This window comes from Schistocerca nitens, chromosome 1 (assembly GCF_023898315.1).
Source record: "Schistocerca nitens isolate TAMUIC-IGC-003100 chromosome 1, iqSchNite1.1, whole genome shotgun sequence".
Lineage (NCBI taxonomy): Eukaryota > Metazoa > Arthropoda > Insecta > Orthoptera > Acrididae > Schistocerca > Schistocerca nitens.
This window is the reverse complement of record NC_064614.1, coordinates 632607985-632628784: the sequence shown is the minus strand read 5'-3', so window position 1 is coordinate 632628784 and position 20800 is coordinate 632607985. Positions and strand designations below refer to the sequence as shown.

The following is a 20800-nucleotide window of genomic DNA, read 5'->3' as shown; positions in this document are numbered from 1 at the left end:
CCTTGAAGTAGTTGCCATCCACACGTACACACCAGTCCCAGTGCTTCTGCCACTGGTCAAACATTTTCTGGAAGTCCTGTTCTTTGAGGGTGTTTATCACCATCAAAAATGCTTCTTGAATCATCTCTAGAGTGGCGAACCGACGGCCTTTCAACTTGAGTTTCAGTTTTGGGAATAGCGCGAAGTTGAAAGGTGCCAAATCTGGCGAATATGGTCGGTGGGGTACAACCACCATGTTGTTTTTTGCCAAAAAGGTCCTGGTGAGCAAGGACGTGTGACAGGGTGTGTTGTCGTGATGCAGCAGCCAGTTCCCTTGACGCCAAAGTTCGGGCCGTCGTCGCCACACGTTTTCACAGAGCCATCGCAAAATGTCACAGCAGTACATGGAATTCACCATTTAGTTGGGTGGGATGAATTCTTTGTGCACAATTGCCTTGGTATCAAAGAAAACGATGATCATGCTCTTCACCTGTCTCGCTTTTTTGGGTCTTGGAGAGCCCAGGCTCTTTCACTGGGATGATTGTTGCTTTGTCTCTGGGTCATAAACATAAATCCAGCTCTCGTTGCCAGTGATAACTCGTGATAAGAAGGTTGGATCGTCAGATGCGGTCTGATAAAGGTCCGTGCACACATCAACACGCAGTGCCTTCTGATCGGCAGTCAAGATCCTTGGCACAAATTTTGCAGCGACATGATGCATGCCCAATTCATCAGTCAACATTCGTTGACATGTCCCATGACCAATACCCAATTCATCCGCAAGGTCTTGAATGGTTCGACGTTGATCCGCACCAACCAATTGTTGAAGTTTGGCAACAATGTCTGGCACTGTGCGGCTAACGGGCCTTCCAGTGTGAGCAGCATCTTCGACGTCTGTACGGTTGGCCCTGAGCTGAGCATGACACTCATATACACATGTACGGCTCATGCTCTGTCCCCCAAACACTTGTTGAATCATTGCAAGGGTCTCCGTAGCACTTTTCCCAAGATTCGCACAGGATTTTATACACATGCACTGTTCTGTTCGTGGATCCATCGTAAAATCGCCACACACCAAACACAGAGTATTACAGAAATCACTGTGGACACACAACACCTCCCAGCTGAATGCCAGTCCACACGCTGACTCATCAGATATGCAGCTCTCACCACCTAGTGGTGGAAAGATTCACTACTACTTTCCAGATGGCAGCACCAGTCCTGAAAATTCTGGATTCCACCTCGTAAATAAGTTGGACCCCCTGCCCCCATCTCCGAATTTTTAAGCTGCAGAGGTGTGGTGGAAACAGTGGCAGTAGGAAAAGAAGACAAAAGGATTCAGTGTAAGTGAGAGAGGAGGCATTGGAAGAGAGACATATACGAGGTGTGGCTAGAAAAAAACCGGACTAGTACTGGTGAAACAATAAAACGAATGCAATAAGGCTGAAAGTCGCGTGGCCTGTCACGTGACTCTCGCTCCGCCTACTGCTCGAGTTTCATCTGCCTCCTGCACTCAGACTGCCCGTGGCGTCTGTTTTAAGTAGTTGATGTTTTGTCTGTGCGTCGGAAAATGTTGAGTGTACAGAAAGAACAGCGTGTTAACATCAAATTTTGTTTCAAACTAGGAAAATCTGCAAGTGAAACGTTTATAATGTTACAACAAGTGTACGGCAATGATTGTTTATCGCGAACACAAGTGTTTGAGTGGTTTAAACGATTTAAAGATGACCGCGAAGACACCAGTGATGACACTCGCACTGGCAGACCATTGTCAGCAAAAACTGATGCAAACATTGAAAAAATCGGTAAACTTGTTCGACAAGATCGCCGTTTAACAATCAGAGCAGTGTCTGAGTTAACAGGAGTTGACAAGGATTACCGATTTACCGATTTTTTCAATGTTTGCATCAGTTTTTGCTGACAATGGTCTGTCAGTGCGAGTGTCATCACTGGTATCTTTGCGGCCATCTTTAAATCGTTTAAACCACTCAAACACTTGTGTTCGCGATAAACAATCATCGCCGTACACTTGTTGTAACATTACAAACGTTTCACTTGCAGATTTTCCTAGTTTGAAACAAAATTTGATGTTAACACGCTGTTCTTTCTGTACACTCAACATTTTCCGACGCACAGACAAAACGTCAACTACTTAAAACAGACGCCACGGGCAGACTGAGTGCAGGAGGCAGATGAAACTCGAGCATTAGGCGGAGCGAGAGTCACGTGACAGGCCACGCGACTTTCAGCCTTATTGCATTCGTTTTATTGTTTCACTAGTACTAGTCCGGTTTTTTTCTAGCCACACCTCGTATAGGCAGTGGAATCGAGATGGAGACGCTGTGCCTCCCACAGAAAGGATTTTCTCCCATATAAGAAGTCAGTGCACTTTCAGGATCACCTACTGCCGAATCCAAACTTGACATGAACTTTACCTCACTGAAAACTTGAATGAACTTATTCGTTGCCTACGGACTCTCTTTTAGCTATTATGTTTGGAACCCCACATCTAACACATGTCTCACATTTTTATCCTTACGTTCAGCTGCTACTAAAATAGTGTTATATTCGCTATTGCTTTCCTCAGTAACTCCTCCCCCAGTTAATCATTCCATCTAACTACTCTTCTAGTCCCTTTCTCCTCGACAGTGATGTTGGGAGGATTACACAAAAATAGCTTGGAGTTAATATCAAAACATTTCAACAGTCACCAGATTATCCAAGAATAATTTATTATCATCAGGTTTTCAATTGTTTTCACTGGGCTGCTGCTACTCTTTCAACCAACATTATCTTATTACTTGACTATCCCTTACTATATCTTGAACTGAATTTTCTCATACTGAGATAGTCCCTGTTGGCTCTTCCAAAAGCTGATCACACACTAAAACCAGATTCAGGCGCTCCTTTTCAAACTTCAACTTCTCAAAACTGTATGAGTCATATCTAAAAAGTAAGTACAGTTTTGGAAAAAAAAACTCATAAAACATCATTTTTAAACCAAAATTTATTTTTACAAGAAAGAGCATTTCTTTAATTGTTTTTCTATGTGGTTGCCACCATTGTTCAGACATTTGTCATAGCAGAAAAGCAACTTTTCTTTTTTTTTCTTCATAGAAAAATGCAACCAGTGAAGATTCGATGCTGAACACCGTTTTTTGAGTCGTTGTTGCTGTCAAACCACTTTCCTCCAAAATCATGCTTAAAGTTCAACAACAAGTAGCAGTCATAAGGTGCGAATCTGGGGCTGTACGGTGGATGATTGAACTGCTACCAACCGAATTCTTGAATAAGTTTTTGAGTGACACCAGTAAAATGGAGATATGCATTGTCACAAAGCAAAACAATGCATTGACTGAGTGTTCTACAGCTTTTGTTTTGAATTGCACATCAGTGTTTCACAGTATCGTATCACATTGAAGACTTCACTGCTGGGGAGGAACTCGACAAGCAGAATGTCCGGTGTGCTCTAGAATACAGTGCTGCTCTATAATACAGTGCATATGATTTTTTGTGCTGACAATGTTGTTTTGAATTTTTGTTTTTTTTGAGGGGATCACGAGTGCCTCGACTCCATTGACTTGTGTTTTGATTCTGGATTGACATGACAAACCCAGTTTTCATCACCAGTCACAATCCCCTCATCACTGTATTGGGTAAGAAATGTCAAAACACTGCCAAGTTGTTTCGTTTTGTGGACATCCATAAGCATTTTCAGAACACACCGGAAGCATTTTCAGAACCCAGTGGGAACATAATTTTCGAAAATTTAAGCAGTTGGTGACAATCTCATCCAAAACAGTTTTTGAAAATTGTGGGAACTCACCACAGAGCATTCTTATTGTGAACCATCTGTTTTAGCCATGGCTTCGTCCACCATTGAACTGTCTCACCTACTTTCTCAACATTCCATCAGTCATTACAACATTTCATCAGTCATTACGTTTTCACCATAAATCTCTACAAACTAATGGTGAACATTCTTTGCATTCAAAAACTGTATTACAGAATACACTTCAGTCAGTGTGCTCAGAGATTGTCTTAAACATTTTGAATTATCACTAATACAAAATTGTTGAGGCTTTCGTGGCCACTTGTTGACAAACTGCCTATTGGCTTCTGTCTCGGGTTCTTCGGCCGACGTTCATCTAATGATTTTTCTGACGTTTCGCCAGCACGAGTGGCTGGCATTGTCAAAGCTTCACCCTCCATTGCCGGTGGTGAACTGGAGCCGAGCTCGCGGGCGCAGACTATATGTACCTGGCGCGCCAACGTCCGAGGGCTTCTCCGCGGTCATTTCCGGTGCGGTTCTCCTCTTGCTACCTGCGACGGTCGTTCGCTGCAGTACGGGAAGCCAGGATCCGTTGACCTTAAGGCTTTCCTCTTTCTTGTTCAAACTGTTCGCGTGTTTTTGTATTTCTACAGCTTCTCTGAACAAGCGCTTGTTCAGAGAAGCTGTAGAAATACAAAAACACGCGAACAGTTTGAACAAGAAAGAGGAAAGCTTTAAGGTCAACGGATCCTGGCTTCCCGTACTGCAGCGAACGACCGTCGCAGGTAGCAAGAGGAGAACCGCACCGGAAATGACCGCGGAGAAGCCCTCGGACGTTGGCGCGCCAGGTACATATAGTCTGCGCCCGCGAGCTCGGCTCCAGTTCACCACCGGCAATGGAGGGTGAAGCTTTGACAATGCCAGCCACTCGTGCTGGCGAAACGTCAGAAAAATCATTAGATGAACGTCGGCCGAAGAACCCGAGACAGAAGCCAATAGGCAGTTTGTTATCACTAATAAATGTAAACACAACAATTTGACTGTAATGGCATCAGTGTAAAGATAATGAATGAGAGAAGTGTGTGTGAATGTACAGAACTGTGACACTAGGGGTACAGTTGCAGAAGAACAAAATGGTACTTATTTTCCAGACGGTCCTTGTACATAGAACTTAACCCCTTGTAGCACAAAAAATTGCCTTCACTGCAGAGTATGGTAAGATGGTATTTGTTATATAGTGCATTCTTATAATGATATCCATGTTCAGCTGTGGTGGTACTAAAAATTGCTGTCTGACTGCTACTATTCATGTTATATTAAAATATATTTACTTCCAAACTGATGTACTTTGTCTGTAGCTCCCAAGACTTCTCACACCACAAAATGGAGTTTCTATGACCCCTTTAATCCCAACAATAAATTCAAATGGGATTCTTTACATTTTCTCTAACTACTGGGACCTTCTCTTTCACCTTTAACATTCAGTAACAGCTAAGAGCCACTTCATCTCAGATATACTGATCTCATCTTCCCACAGTAAATCCTTTCTTATGTCTTCATCTAGTAATCTTGTATACACATTTCCCACTGATTATTTCCCTGCACTGAAAAATTTCTACAAATTCTGATACAAACTGATATTCCTGTTTCTGTGAGTTCTGATTCTCTTTCCTGTAATATTGTGAAGAAGATCCTTATTTCATCTCTCAGACTGTGACCTTCCGTTCCTGACACCCCTTTCATCATCTCCTTGCAGTTCCCTTGAAGGACGTTCCAACATCTTTACACTGATGCTCATCGTCCATTGCCCATTGTGTCTGTCTTCCTAGTCTATGATCTGATCTTTACATTGCCAAGCATTTTGTTCTCCAAGTTCTCCCTCATTCAAATCATATCCCATCATAACACATTCTTATTTCTCATTTTCCCCCATTTGCTGCCATACCTGATGCTAAAAACCTTCTCTAGAAACCAACCCTCAATCACGTCACCTACAAGGTTGATCTCGTCAGATTTATGCCAACCCATAGGTGAATCACAACCAGATCCTTTCATTCCCACACCTAATTCGTCAAATCTCTGACAAATCCTGGGTTTGTTATTTTTATATTTTGTTCTACACACTCACAAGAGCATTTCACAATGCTATTACCAGTTTTGACTGTAGTCATCAGACTAAACACACATGCTGCAAGTGGTTTCCATGGTGTTGTTAACGGTGCTCGAAATAACAGTAACTCTGGTTTACTAGATGGAGGTGAACATCCATCAAAAGTGTATCTTGCTTTCCTCAAATCCATCTCTGACTATATAACCACTAAATTATGACAAGCCCACAAGTTCATATGTTAATTTACTGTTATCTGACTTCTATGTAAACTGTTAATTTTCCTTTTGTTGTTGCAGTTTCTCCCTTGAGTTCATTCCACTGATATGACTGTAATAATGTCCTTGCCATGATTTGCAGATACACAAGCCTCATAGTTTCTTTTTCTATGTTCCTTATACTCCCGGCATAACTCCTCCAAATATGTAGTTCAATTAAGATTTTTTGCTACCTCGACACCTGTGAGGAATGTCCAGCAATAAAGAGCACTCAGTTGCTTAAAAATCCAAGAGCCAATATATTTATGAAATACATCAAACACTATGTTTCAGCATAGTCACTTTCATTTTCAATACACATTGTGACCTGATGGATGAGCTTTCTGATATCTCCATCAAAAAAGTGTTCTGACAGCATTCTGAACCTCATCGTTGTTAGAACTTTTTCACTTGTAAACAGTTTCAGAGAAATGACAAGATGAAAATCTGAAGGTAGCAAATCAAGGTTTTGAGCTGGATGATTAATGACATCTCAACCGAATGAATCCAAGAGTTGCAGTATTGTGGTGCTTGTGTGGGGACTTATATTTTCTTGCAAGAAGCAAACTCTCTTCATCAGCATTCCCCTTCTGTTCTTTATAATCCTCCATGGTTTTCTAAGGTTTCACATACCATGCAGCATTAATTCTTCCCCATGGGGCAGAAATTCAATGAAGCCAATCCCATTACCATTCCAAAAGAAAAAGTCGATGATTATTTAAAGCTGAAACAAGAATTTCAAATTTTTTATTGGTGGTGAGGAGGGATGTTGTCATTACATTGTCTTTTCTTCTCGGGTATGTAGTAGACCACCCACATTTCTTTGCCAGTCCCAAGAAAGAAGAAGAATAGTTCAGATTTCAGTTTGGAGAGCTGTAGAAATTCCTATCAAGACGCAGTTATGCTGACTTCGTATTGGTATGTGAGCTGTTTTGGCGTGTAACTCACACACAGTTTTTGAAAACTGAGTGTTTCAGTAATGACTTCATGCAACATTGTGTTCATCTTATCTAAAGTCATTTGATGGTCACAACTAATCATTTATTCGAAGTTGTACATCATCTTATCAGTCACAATTGAGGGATTCCCATTCCATTGTTCATGTGTTCTGGCAACTTCAAACTAACAACACGTCTTGTAACATTAGTTATGGTTCATCACAATATCCTCATAAACTGTTTCGATTTCATTAAAAATCTGGAACAGAACATTTCCTTTTGCAAAGAGAAATCATATTGTGCTCCTCACCTTGCAGATGATTTGGAATACAGATACTCACTTCAAAATGCCGTTAAAACAAGAGTTTTCAGCCAACTTTGACAAACTATTGTGAATTCTACTGCCAACACCTTGTTCTGGAACACAGTGCTGCCAACATTGTTGGGAAAGAATACTTTTGAACATCAGAGGCTCAGTACTTTGGGACATGCTTCACATTTTCTATCCTTAACACATTCTCGCAGAAGGGAATAAAGTGAAAAGGGACATGGCAAGGCCAATATGGAACTGAAAATTAAAGTGATTACATTTTATCAAATAGTCATACAGGATGTAACACTCCTAAACCACAGTTGATCATAGACTTGTAAGATGTGAGAGTTTATGCAAGAATAGATAGTGCATAATTGTATGTGATACCCTAAGTTCATTGTCATGGAAAATGTAGGTTATACCAATATAGACAAAGCAATTATAGCAAAGGTACTTATGCAAACAACAGAAAAAAAGATTCAGATAGAACCAGGGAAAAATATTATTTAAACTTACAGTAATAGGAACATAATAGTTTGACTTGAGTAAAAAAACACAGATAGCCAATAATAAAATGAATGACATGCAGGTGTGAGGCATGTGAAGTTATTCGGAGTCCGAAGAAAAGGAAGGCACCAAGAGCTCGTGATATTTCAGTAGACATGATTAGAGATCAAGGTGGTGTAATCCAGAAACTACTTGCAAAATTATTTAAAGAATAGTTGTGAAAGAAGATGGCTCCCCAAAACTAAAAAGAATCCATCATTACTCACCTTCACAAGGAAAGATACAGACAAGAAAAGCTGTAGACATGTCAGCTGCCCACCTGTAATGTACAATATGTTTACACTTGAATGAGACAAATCAGCGACCTGGCTTTAGTAGTGAATAGAACACAGTGGACCATTTGGAAGTAATGAAGGAAATTATACAGCTGAGCAGTGAGGAAGAATTATCATTTTATCTGGTGGTATTCATAGATTAGGACAAATCTTTTGGTTTAGTACCAATAAAATCTGTTCTAGCAGTTCTTGAGAAACAAGACATTGTTTCATTGTATATTAGTACACGGAATAGTATAGACATCAGTGCTACAGTTGGTAGCAGACTCATTTTAGTGAAACACTCAACATTGAAAGAGGAATTGGACAGGGAAATTCCACATCACTGAAAGTATTCTCAGCAGTCCTAGAGGAAGTTTTGACATCTTTAGTCTGTGAAAACAGAAAATGAACACAGGCTAATGGAACATATTTGTGAATCACTTTTTTTTGCGAAAGAACTTGAACTGTTCATGTCTAGTGCAGTTAAACTTTATCAGTGAGTGGAAGAACTTAATAAAGGTTGTTTGAAAGTTGGTTTAAAAGACTCTTGCAATCAAACTACAATAATTCATAAGCAACATATCCAAAAGATAAAATTACAAATTAACAATAAAGTCGTGGAACCACTCGATGATTTTTGTGTATATAGGCAGCTGGAGATCACAACTAAATGAAGAGCAAAATAAATCAATAAAGTGTATAAAAAGTGGCTGGGAGGATTATGGAAAACTAAATAAAGTTTTCCAAATTAAGTCCAAATGTATTAGAAACAGAAAGTCTAGAAGAGACTTTTATCCAATAGTGGATGTTAAATGCTTGCAGCTTGGTGTGAGAAACAAGGGTGGAACAAGGATGGATCCTGGAAGAATCTTATACATTTCAAAATACTGTGAACTGCATGGCAGATGATATTTCCCTTTGTACCACTTATTAGGACTTCTTCCCACTCTATTCCCATATCGGGCATGGGAAGAAGCATTGCAGTTGATATCTATGGAATTGTGAAATATTCACAGATTCCTCACTTAATGCTGCTTCTTGAAACTTTAGAAGCAGGCTTTCAAAGAACAGTTGGTGTCTCTTTTGAAGCATCTGACAGTTCAGGTTTTTCAGCATCTCCATTATAAACCTCTGACCATTTAAACTGCCCTTCTTTGTATACATTCAATATGCTCTGGTAGTCCTATTTGTACTGATGTCACACTCACATGATCAGTGATGTAGGATGAGTGACATGAGCATTTTGTAACCAGTTTACTTTGTAAATTGATTTGCATTTTCCCAGTATCTTACCAATGAGTCAAAGTCTGCTACTTGCTTTAGCTATAACAGAATCTATGTGATCATTCCATTTCATATCTGCAAACTGTTACACCCAGGTATTTAAATGAGTTGCCTGATATCAGTTGTGATCCATTGGTATTGTTTTCTTAGGATACTTTGCTTTTTTTTTTTCATTTTGTGAAGTGCTGAATTTTAGATTCATTAACTTTTAAAGGAATTTGTCAGTCTTTGTACCACTTTGTAACTTTATCAAGTTTTTTGAGCATTTGTGCAGTTTTTTCAGACAGTACTTCATTATAGATGACTTTATCAGTTGTGAAAGGCTGATGTTACAACTAATATTGTCTGCCAAGTCATCACTGTACAATATGGACAGCAAAGGTCCCAACATACTTCCTTGAGGTACACTGGAAGTCACTTGTGTGTCTGTCGAAAATTTTCCATCGACGATAAAATGCTGCATCCTCCTTACCAACAGATCCTCATTCCAAATACAAATATTTTTTGGTACCCCATGTGATCATACTTTCGAGAATAAGCGTAGGTGCTGGTTAAAATGCTTTTTCAAAGTCAAATATGGCATCTACTGGAGACCTTGATCAAAGGCTTTCATTATGTCATGTGAGTAAAGCACAAGTTGTTTTTACATGATGTGGTTTTGAAAACCATGCCAATATCTTTTGCCAGGAAGTAATTTGTATAATGATTCAGATTATGCATGACATAGTTGTAGCCTTTCCAAACACATCAATTATGATTAATAATATTAAATATTTTGTAAGCTCTGGATATGTATCAGCTGGTAACACCATAGTTTTTAAGAATTCCACTAAACATTTGAGGATAAGAATATTGGTTCGTTAGCGAATGTACCTTTTAAAAATTAAAATTGTCTTATGGCAGCAAGATGTGTAACAGTTTTGACATTCAGTACTTTCTCAGTGATGTTATAGAATGTTTTCATAAGAGAAATAGGACAGTATTATGCAACTTGTGTTTATCTCCTTTCTTCTAAAGCAGTTTTGTAATTGAAATTTTCATTTTGTCTGGGAGAAAACCTTGACTGTCACAACCACTGAATACAGCTAAAATGTTACTTAATTGATCTGGGCAGAACTTGCAAAGCTCACTGAAATTATTATATCCAGCTGAGAATCGTCTACTATTAAATAAACAGTGATTTTCTGTACTTCAATTCCAGTTCCGGGGAGATGCTCATACCTGTTTAAAATTGGTCGTCGTAGATTTTTGCAGTTACATCTTGATTTCTATGTGTGTTACATATCAACATTTAAAACTATGTATGATTCTATTGAGAGCAGAAAGAGATGTAGAAAGACAGAGTGAGGGGGAGAAGGAAGAGAGAAAGGTAAAGATGAAGAGGCAAAAAGGGAGGGAAGAGAGAAGGGAGATGGGTTGAAAAATGGGTGGAGGGGGAGAGACTCACATCTGCACAGCTCAGAGAAATTTGTGCTGGAGGTGAGTATCCAAATGTCCCACCTACAGAAGCAGCTGTTAAGTCATTTTTGTTGTGGCGTATAACGCGTTCAGCAATTGGATGGTCAAGTTTGCAGTTTGCCACAGTTTTGCAGTGGCCATTTATGCGAGTAGACAGTTGATTATTTGTCATGCCCACACAGAATGGCTGTACAGTAATTGCAGCATAGCTGGTATACAACATAGCTGCTTTCCCATGTAGACTTGCCCTTTATTGGTCAGGAGATGCCTGTGACATGACAGGACTGTGGTAAGAGATGGTGGGTGGGTGTATGTGACAGGTGTTGCACCTGGGCTGACCACAAGAGAATGATCTGTGGGGGGCAGGATAGGGATTAGGGTTAGAATAAGTATAGACAAGGATATTCTGTAGGTTGGGTGGGCGATTGAACTGTACCTGGGGGGCAGTGAGTAGGATATCCCTCATCACAGGATACAGTGAGAGGTAGTTGAAGCCCTGGTGGAGGATGTGGTTAACCTCTTCAAGACCAGGGTGATGCTAGGCGATTAGAGGTGTGCTAGTCAGTGGCATCATGTTCTGCAGTCTTTTTGCCTATATTTTATTTAGACAGGGTTGCCTAAATTTTTTGATGTGATATGCCAGTCCACTTTTGTTTGCAAGGTATCTTTATTCTCATGGTAATTCCTGGCTTTTTTGTATTATTTATATTTATTCTTATATTTTTTTTGTAAAGCCACCTTCTTTATTGTTGTTATTTCATTGTAACAAATTTTCTTTGAATTGACACATTTTTTACTGTAGATGTGACCTCAGTCTACACCTCAGAGACGTGGTTTGAAGGCCTTAATCATTTCCTTTGTTTACCGATCTAACCTTTTTTCTTGATGGGGGGTCAGTTCAATTCTGATAAATAGTAACATCAAGTCTCTGACATTTCTTAAATTTGGGAAAATTGGCTTCGGAAACAAGATTGTAGGTGTATACATAATTTTCCAAGTATGTGTTGCCAGTAGTATGTGTGAGAAAATTTACTGTTTAGTCTCAAAGCACTAAACTACTGCTTTTATGTCCATTAAACTTGGTCAATAGAAAAGAGTCTAGTTGCTTCAGTAAAAGACAAAGGAAATTCACTGAAGGTACCCTATATATGCTACAGTTAATGGTTGTAGTTATTTACAAGCATTTCAGTGTTACATATTTCAGAATGTTGGTCCAAACAGAAATTCTGTACATCAGTTGGTTACACATTTAGTACTTAACAGAGAGAGCAGAACTTCACTTTTCTCTCTATTCCCTGAAGTATGTAACCTTCATTTTATAATCATTTATTAGAAATTTTTCTAGACTTGGGAAGACTAGAAGTTTACTTACCTTACGACACAAGTCTCTAAAATCCTAGTGTAAAATCTCCCCTGCGGGTTCGGGGGTTAGAATAGGCCCGCGGTATTCTTGCCTGTCGTAAGAGGCGACTAAAAGGAGTCTCAAAAATGTTTCGGCCTTATGTGATGGTCCCCTCTCGGGTTTGACCTCCATCTTTCTAAATTATTCCAAAGAGCGAGCCAATTGGGGTAGGGCGCCTTACATGGTGCACTGTATCCATCGTGCATTGAGACTTTTAGCTGGCTTTTTCGTCATTGCAATGGTGTCCCGCTCGTTTTCCAGCTCTTGGATGAGGATACGTCCCTGGGTGCTATTACCACGCTGCACTCTGCAGTGTTGCTTTTAACTGCGACAACGACCTTGGACATTTTTGCACTTAAGATCCAGCACGGTAGCCAGTCCGTTGTGGTGGGGCCGCCATGTACCCTGTTGGTTGTAGCCCCCTGACAACACAGGGATCGCTCTACTGATGCCTGTGCTGTTAACTCCCCACGTATGCCAAGGAGTAGATGCCCATCTCCCTGGGGCATCAGGACTCCCGGCAATGGCCATCCTGCCAGGTGGCTATTGCTGCGGCTGGGTGGCGCCCGTGGGAAGGGCCCTTGGTCGGAGTAGGTGGCATCAGGGCGGATGACACGCAATGAAGCGTGGTACATCATCTCTCGCTGGCGGCCAGCCACCAGCAGTCTCTGAGCATTCGAGGGCTCATTTTAAAGCTAACGTTTATGACCCCAAATCATTCCCATCCCTGGCCACACCATGGGAGGAACGAAAGGCAGTGAATGACTGACGTGTATTCGCCCAGGTATCTCGTCTGTACCAGAGCTGATGGTGACTCGTTTCTATCCGTGAAGCCTCAGTTCTTTGTAGAGCATTTAGAGGACAAGTTTGGGGAGGTGGAGGGATTGTCCAAAATGCGCTCTGGGTCAGTTTTGATAAAAACGGCATCCTCTGCCCAGTCACGCAGGTTACTTGCTTTTGACAAGTTGGGGGATGTTAACGTTACCATCACCCCACATAAGAGTTTAAATATGGTCCAGGGTATTATTTTCCATCGGGACCTACTTTTGCAGTCTGGTGACGAGCTGCGCGCCAATTTAGAGTGCCAAGGTGTACATTTCGTCCGGCGCGTTCATCGGGGTCCGAGGGACAATCAGGTAGCTACCGGTGCCTTCATCTTGGCCTTCGAAGGTGATACATTACCGGAGAAGGTCAAGGTGATGGTCTACCGATGTGACGTCAAACCCTATATCCCTCCCCCGATGTGGTGCTTTAAGTGCTGGAAGTTCGGTCACATGTCCTCTCGCTGTACTTCTAGCCTCACATGTCGAGATTGTGGACGCCCATCTCATCCCGATACTCCATGTGCTCCGCCTCCCGTCTTGTGTCAACTGTGGAGAGCCTCATTCCCCTTGCTCGCCGGACTGCAGTATCTTACAGAAAGAACGCAAAATCATGGAATATAAGACCCTGGACCGACTGACCTACACTGAGGCTAAGCGGAAATTTGAACAGCTACATCCCGTGCGCATGATGTCATCTTATGCCTCCACTGTCACTCCTGCTCCAGCTCCTTCAGCTGCAAGACATACAGTCAGCTCTCAGAGTCAGAGGACCTCACCTGCCCCCTTGACGATGGGGGCCCCTTCTCTCTCTGTTGCTCCCACACCATCTACCTCGGGAGCAGCACCCACTAAACCACTGGGGACACCAGTCCCCACTTCTAAGCCGGAGAAGCGTAAGTCTTCTTTGGCTTCTCTCGCTCGGAAGGGATCCCTTGGGTCACTCCCTTCCCAGGTTCCTACCAGCGGCACAGCAGACACCAACCAGTGGCTGAAGAAGCCACAGGTCGCTGGTCGACGGTCTTCGCGATCCTCTTCGGTCCCAGAGACTGACTCCAATAAGCCATCTCAACAACAGCAACCAAAGGAACAGCGAGAGAAAACAACTTTGAAGACCCGTAAGACCAAGACACCTGCGGTGGCACCTACTCCACCGCTACCTAAAAGCTCTGCGTCTGACAATGAGGTGGAGATCCTTGCGTCCGCTGAGGACCTCGATCTCGCCGGTCCCTCAGACGCAATGAATAGCACTTGCACGGGTGCTCCATCGGAGGCAGCGGGTGACCCAGTGGCATAATCTGCCTTCCCAGTCCCATCACGCCTTTCTCCACCATGGACAATACCATCCTCCAGTGGAACTGCAGCGGTTTCTTCCACCATCTAGCTGAGCTCCGCCAACTTATCAGCCTTCACCCTTTCTTCTGCATTGCTCTTCAGGAAACTTGGTTTCCAGCAATGCGAACCCCCGCCCTCCGTGGCTATCGGGGTTATTATAAGAACCAGGCAGCAGCATATGAAAGGGTGTCTGGTGGCGTCTGCCTCTATGTCCTTCACACTCTGCACAGCGAGTCTGTCCCTCTCCAAACACCTTTAGAGGCTGTCGCTGTTCGGGTGTGGACGCCACAGGCTGTTACCGTCTGCAGTCTTTACCTTCCACCGGATGGTGATGTCTCGCAGCATGTCCTGGCTGCACTGATAACCCAATTGCCGCCACCTTTCTTGCTATTGGGCGACTTCAACGCCCATAACCCTCTGTGGGGTGGGTCAGTGGCAACAGGTCGAGGCGCCACCGTTGAGCATTTATTGTCGCAGCTCGATCTCTCGATTTTAAATGATGGTGCCTTCACACACTTCAGTGTGGCGCATGGCACATACTCCGCCATTGACCTTTCAATCTGTAGCCCTAGCCTCTTACCGTCTGTCCAATGGAGTGTGCATGACGACCTGTGTTGTATTGACCACTTTCCGATCTTGCTGTCACTACCACAGCATCACTCTTCTGGGCGCCCTAGCAGATGGGCTATGAATAAGGCTGACTGGGACTTGTTCTCCTCCACTGCCGCTATTGAGCCTCTCTCTAATGATGACATTGATGCGGTGGTTCAATCTGCCACCACCGGCATCGTTACTGCTGCCGAATCTGCCATTCCCCGTTCCTCTGGGTCCCCTCGGCGGCGGACTGTGCCTTGGTGGTCGCCTGAGATCGCTGCAGCGATTAAAGATCGCCGGCAGGCGCTACAGCGTCACAAGCAACATCCCTGCATTGAAAACCTCATCACCTTCAAACGGCTGCGTGCGCGGGCCCGCCGCCTTATCCGCCAAAGCAAGCAGGAGTGCTGGGAGTGGTATGTGTCCACCATTGGCCTCCATGTCTCTCCATCGCAGGTCTGGGCCAAGATCCGACGCCTCTATGGCTATCGGACCCCTGTCAGCGTCCCTGTGCTCTCACTGAATGGAGCAGTTTGTACAGACTCCGACGAAATTGCCAACAGCTTGGCAGAGCATTTTGCTCTTAGTTCCGCTTCTTCCAATTACCCACTGGCCTTCCGCTCCATTAAAGAGCGGATGGAACGTCGGAGCCTTTCGTTTCGCACCCACCACCCAGAATCTTACAATGCTCCATTCAGTGAGTGGGAATTTCGCAGTGCCCTAGCCGCTTGCCCTGATACCACTCCTGGGCCAGATGGCATCCACTGTCAGATGCTGAAACACCTTTCAGTGGACTGCCAGCGGCGCCTCCTCGATCTTTACAACCATCTTTGGGTCGAGGGGGGGTTTCCGTCGCAATGGCGGGAATGCATTGTCATCCCCGTTTTGAAACCTGGAAAGACCCCTCTGGAGGTGAACAGCTACCATCCCATTAGCCTCACCAACGTTCTTTACAAGTTGCTTGAACGGATGGTGAGCCGGCGCTTGAATTGGGTACTGGAGTCTCGGGGCCTTCTGGCTCCGTCTCAGGGTGGGTTCCGTAAAGGCCGCTCCGCCACCAACAATCTGGTGAGCCTGGAGTCGGCCATCCGTACTGCCTTTGCCCGCAGTTAGCACCTGGTCGCTGTCTTTTTCGACATGCAGAAGGCGTACAATACGACATGGCGTCATCACATCATTTCTACGCTTCATGGATGGGGTCTTCGGGGTCCTCTGCCGCTTTTTATCCGCAATTTTCTGTCATATCGTACCTTCTGCATGCAAGTCGCGGCCTCATATAGTTCCTCCCACGTCCAGGAGAACGGTGTGCCACAGGGTTCTGTTTTAAGTGTATGCCTGTTTTTAATAGCCATTAACGGGCTCGCTGCGGCCGTGGGCAATTCTGTCTCCGCTTCCCTGTATGCTGACGACTTCTGCCTTTACTATAGCTCTATTGGCATTGCAGCTGCTGAACGTCAGCTACAGGGCGCAATCCGCAAGGTGCAGTCTTGGGCTGTAGTGCGTGATTTTCAGTTTTCGGCTGCCAAGACCCGCGTTATGGATTTCTGCCGGCGCCGAACGGTCCATCCTGCGCCGCGGCTTTATCTTGACGGCGAACTTCTTGCTGTGGTGGAGACCCACAGGTTTTTGGGTGTACTTTTTGATGCCCGGTTGACTTGGCTGCCTCATATTCGGCAGCTTAAACAGGCGTGTTGGCGGCATCTCAATGCTCTGCGATGCTTGAGCCACACCAGCTGGGGCGCCAACCGATCTACCTTGTTATGGCTCTACCAGGCGTTAATCCAGTCCCGTCTGGATTATGGGAGCCTGGCTTATGGCTCCGCTTCCCCATCTGCGTTGCGGGTACTGGACCCAATACTACACAGCGGGATACGACTTGCCACTGGTGCCTTCCGCACCAGCCCTGCGGACAGCGTACTAGTGGAGGCAGGTGTCCCTCCCCTGCGGTTACAGCGCCAACATTTGCTGGCCGCTTATGATGCCCATGTTTTTAGCTTGCCCGGGCATCCAAACTATCGTCTCCTGTTCCCGCAATCGGTCGTCCATCTGCCAGAACGTCGGCCACAGTCTGGTTGTACGATCGCGGTCCGCGTCAAAGAGCTTCTCTCCAGGCTTAGGGTTTTCACTGTTCCACCTCCTTTCCGGGCCACTTTGCGTACTCCCCCATGGTGTATTCCTCGCCCTTGCCTTCGGCTCGACTTGGCACTGGGGCCGAAGGACTCCGTCCCTCCAGAGGCCTTCCGCCGCCGCTTTTATTCCATCCTGGCCATGTATCAGGGCTCTGGCATTGTTTACACTGACGGTTCGATGGTTGCTGGTCATGTCGGGTATGCGCTAACTCTAGGGGACCATTCCGAACGACGTTCCTTGCAGGATGGCTGCAGCGTTTACACTGCTGAGCTGGTTGCCATCTTTCGTGCCCTAGAGTATATCCGCTCCTGCTCAGGTGAGTCCTTCATTATCTGTAGCGATTCCCTGAATGGTTTACGAGCTCTCGACCAGTGTTTCCCTCGTTCTCGTCTGGTGATGGCTATCCCTGAGTCCCTGCGTACTCTTGCCCGTTGCGGCCGCTCTGTGGTCTTTGTGTGGACCCCCGGTCATTTGATTTGAGGGCGGTCTTATGCCGCAAAGTTATCTCGCTCTGGGACGCTGAATGGCGCGGTCTGACCACCCGTAACAAACTCCGTGCCGTCAAGGAGACGACGACTGTGTGGCACTCCTCCTTGCGCGTCTCTCACAAAGAGTCTGTCGTCCTATGCTGGCTGCGCATTGGGCACACACGGATGACCCACGGCCACTTATTGCGCCGTGACGACCCACCTCTATGTCGCTGCGGCTCCATTTTATCTTTGGTCCACATTTTCTTGGAGTGTTCGCTTTTAGCTGTTCTCAGGCAGACATTCGCACTGCCTGACACGCTCCCTGCCCTTTTAACTGATGACCTTGCTGTGGCTGGCTTAGTTTTACGTTTTATTCTGGCAGGGGGTTTTTATCATTTAATCTGAGTGTTTCTGTTTTTTAGTGTTGATTCTGGCTTTTGGCCTCCGATTTTAAACTGAGTTTTTAATATGTTCTCGGTGGTTGGCTTTTCCTTTTTTTTTCTCTATGTTCGGCCAACCACCGTCACACTTTGTGTGATTTTAATTTGTTTTGTTTGATCTCTGTCGGCGTATTTCTTGTCCCGTGTCGTCTGACGTCTTTCCTGCTGTTCGTTTTTATTCTCTTTGGGTGGTTTTAAGTTTTTGGACAAAGGGACCGATGACCATTGCAGTCTGGTCCCTTTAATCCGACAACCCAACCAACCAACCAACCTAGTGTAAAATCACCTCTTTTTATTTTCAGAAATAGTTAGACTATTTTGTCTTTATGTAACTACTGTAACTGAGTTGATGGAAGTATCTTTATTTTGTGATTTCACTTTTTTTTACCATATTTATTTAGCATTTAAAAATTTTATAAAATAACAGAAAACAAACACATTTGAAAAACGATTATGTATATTTAATGTAGCCCCTATATTGAACATTTAATTTAATTTGAAAAGGCTTAGCTGATATACTCATTGTAATTCTTTTTTCTTATTTCTCACTTTAGCTAGTCACGTATTTGTGACAGTTACTTTACTCTAAAATAAAATTAACATTTTCTTGTCTTCACAATTATAGTTTCAGAACTACTTTTTTTCAGGTAACCAAAAAGAACCATTAAATACTGGAGAAAATACTTCTATGCAAGGAGAAGTTAAACTGGGCAGGTAAAGTAAACTAAACTTTCCTACAGTCTTGAGTATTTTGTGTTTGGAGTTCATAAAGTTGTGTTCATTAATTGTTGATAAATGTGGTATACTTACATTGATTTTTTTCTCATTTGTGTCACTTGTTACGTTACCGTCTATGAATCAAACTTCTGTTGATGGAGTATCATTTGCCATAGTGCTGTACCTGATGTTTTCACAAGGTATAAAGTCTCATGAAAATTCAGAAAAAGTGTTATAAAAGTGCTTCTCATCATTCTCATTTTTTGTGCTATGGTTCACTGACAAAACAAACCCCAAAGGTGAGAATTTAAGTAGAAAGCATTCTTATATGACTATTAGTCATGAGTCCCATGCAGTTGGCATCTTTATGAAGGAGAGGAAATGAGACAGAAACTATACCAGTAAGATCCAAGGTGGCATGCACAATAGCCAAACCCTAACTCATTTTTGTGACAGCAGTGTGTCTTAGATTTGATGACTTTGAGACATTATACCTAACATCAGAATATAAGATGAGGCTGTGGAGGTATTTATCAGCTGTTCCAAATTGTTGAAACATAATTGTTCAAATTTAGGTGTTGTGAAGAGAGAGCAAGATTTCAGATACGTTCAGGAGAAGGAAATGGTAACAGTTGGATCTCCTACTTTTCCATTGGGTGAAAAGTAAATTTTGTATGTTATTTAACCATTAACTACTACCAATGCTGGCAGGAACACAGTTATTATGGGGGGGTCTCTCAGGCCGCCTTTTTGTTATTATATACAAAACCAGTGTTTTGCTGTGTATATATTTTCATGCCCTGTTGTTAACTGCACTTCGTAGAAGTTGGACTTCATAGAAATTTGAATGTTTTCAAACAATGCAAGATTTAAAACATTTAAGCAAATAAAACACAACAAAATTTGTGGTCTATTTTTAATATATATATTTAAAAAAAGGCTGGTAGTTAGCTCTCTGCTCACTCACATATTATCATTAGGAAGATAATAATACAGATTTGCAACACAACTAGTTGGAAAAGCACACTTCAGTTATGAGAAATTTTATACAAAGTCAGCTTGCATTTTACTGCTCATCATTTCAATGTAGGGTGACCATTGCACTCCATAATTCAATGAAGGGAGAAACTTTCCCACATTTTACTTTTAAAAGAACAAATATAAACTAATTATGTAGTCTTGTGAGGCCCTGAATATTTCAACCGGCATGCATTTAAGGCACTTGTTTTTCATTTTTTTGGACTGTTCATTTGGTGTCTGAGGCTCATCATGTATGTGAAGTATTCTTCTGATGGTGCCACTCTAGTCTGATGGCAAGCATCCAATAAAAGGTCCACACTTTTTATGAGGCTCAGCAAGATCTCTTGCTATAGTCTTCATGAAGCTCAATCTCGTCATTACATCTGCCTTTGGATAAGAACATAAGAATTCACACCAAAGGTAACATCCACTAATGTGAAGAAAATGGCCAAAGGCCATCTTGTCTTCTGGCAACTTGATGAATAAGCTGCACACCTTTGGTCGAGACAGTCCACACCTTCTTTTGTCTTATTATAAAACACTAGCCTAGCACCCGCTGCTTCACTTGCGTAGACTCTACAGCCAGCAGAGATTGATTTTATTTTATTTAATCAAATTTAAATAACCGAGAAGTGAAATACCAATTTTATAAATTTAGCATTAAATTTTTTTAATGTAACGAAATATTTCTTAAAAATTTTCATCCCCTATTGCACTCCCTTAGGGACTGAATTTCCAGAAACTCTGAAACGAGAGTTTTTTTTTTTTCTTTTTTTTTTTTTTCTTTCTTTTTTCCTTCTTCTTCTAACTGAGAAGTCAACAAATACCAACTGTCATAAATGTAGCCTTAAAAATCCATTAGTAGTTCTTTAGTAATTATTTATTTTCAAACACAACTTTCACACACTATTTTGTCCCTTTGTTGTTGTTGTTGTTGTT

The 20800-nt window shown here is 42.9% G+C and overlaps 1 protein-coding gene across 1 annotated transcript in view; it reads left to right on the top strand.

The window, feature by feature from the left end:
• The window catches only part of LOC126257939 (dentin sialophosphoprotein-like), a 113659-nt gene that overhangs the window by 79327 nt on the left and 13532 nt on the right, over nucleotides 1-20800 (top strand). Inside the window, exon 6 of the mRNA XM_049955603.1 lies at nucleotides 18772-18838. Coding sequence (XP_049811560.1) covers nucleotides 18772-18838 — 67 coding nt within the window. The remainder of the gene's footprint in view (nucleotides 1-18771; nucleotides 18839-20800) is intronic.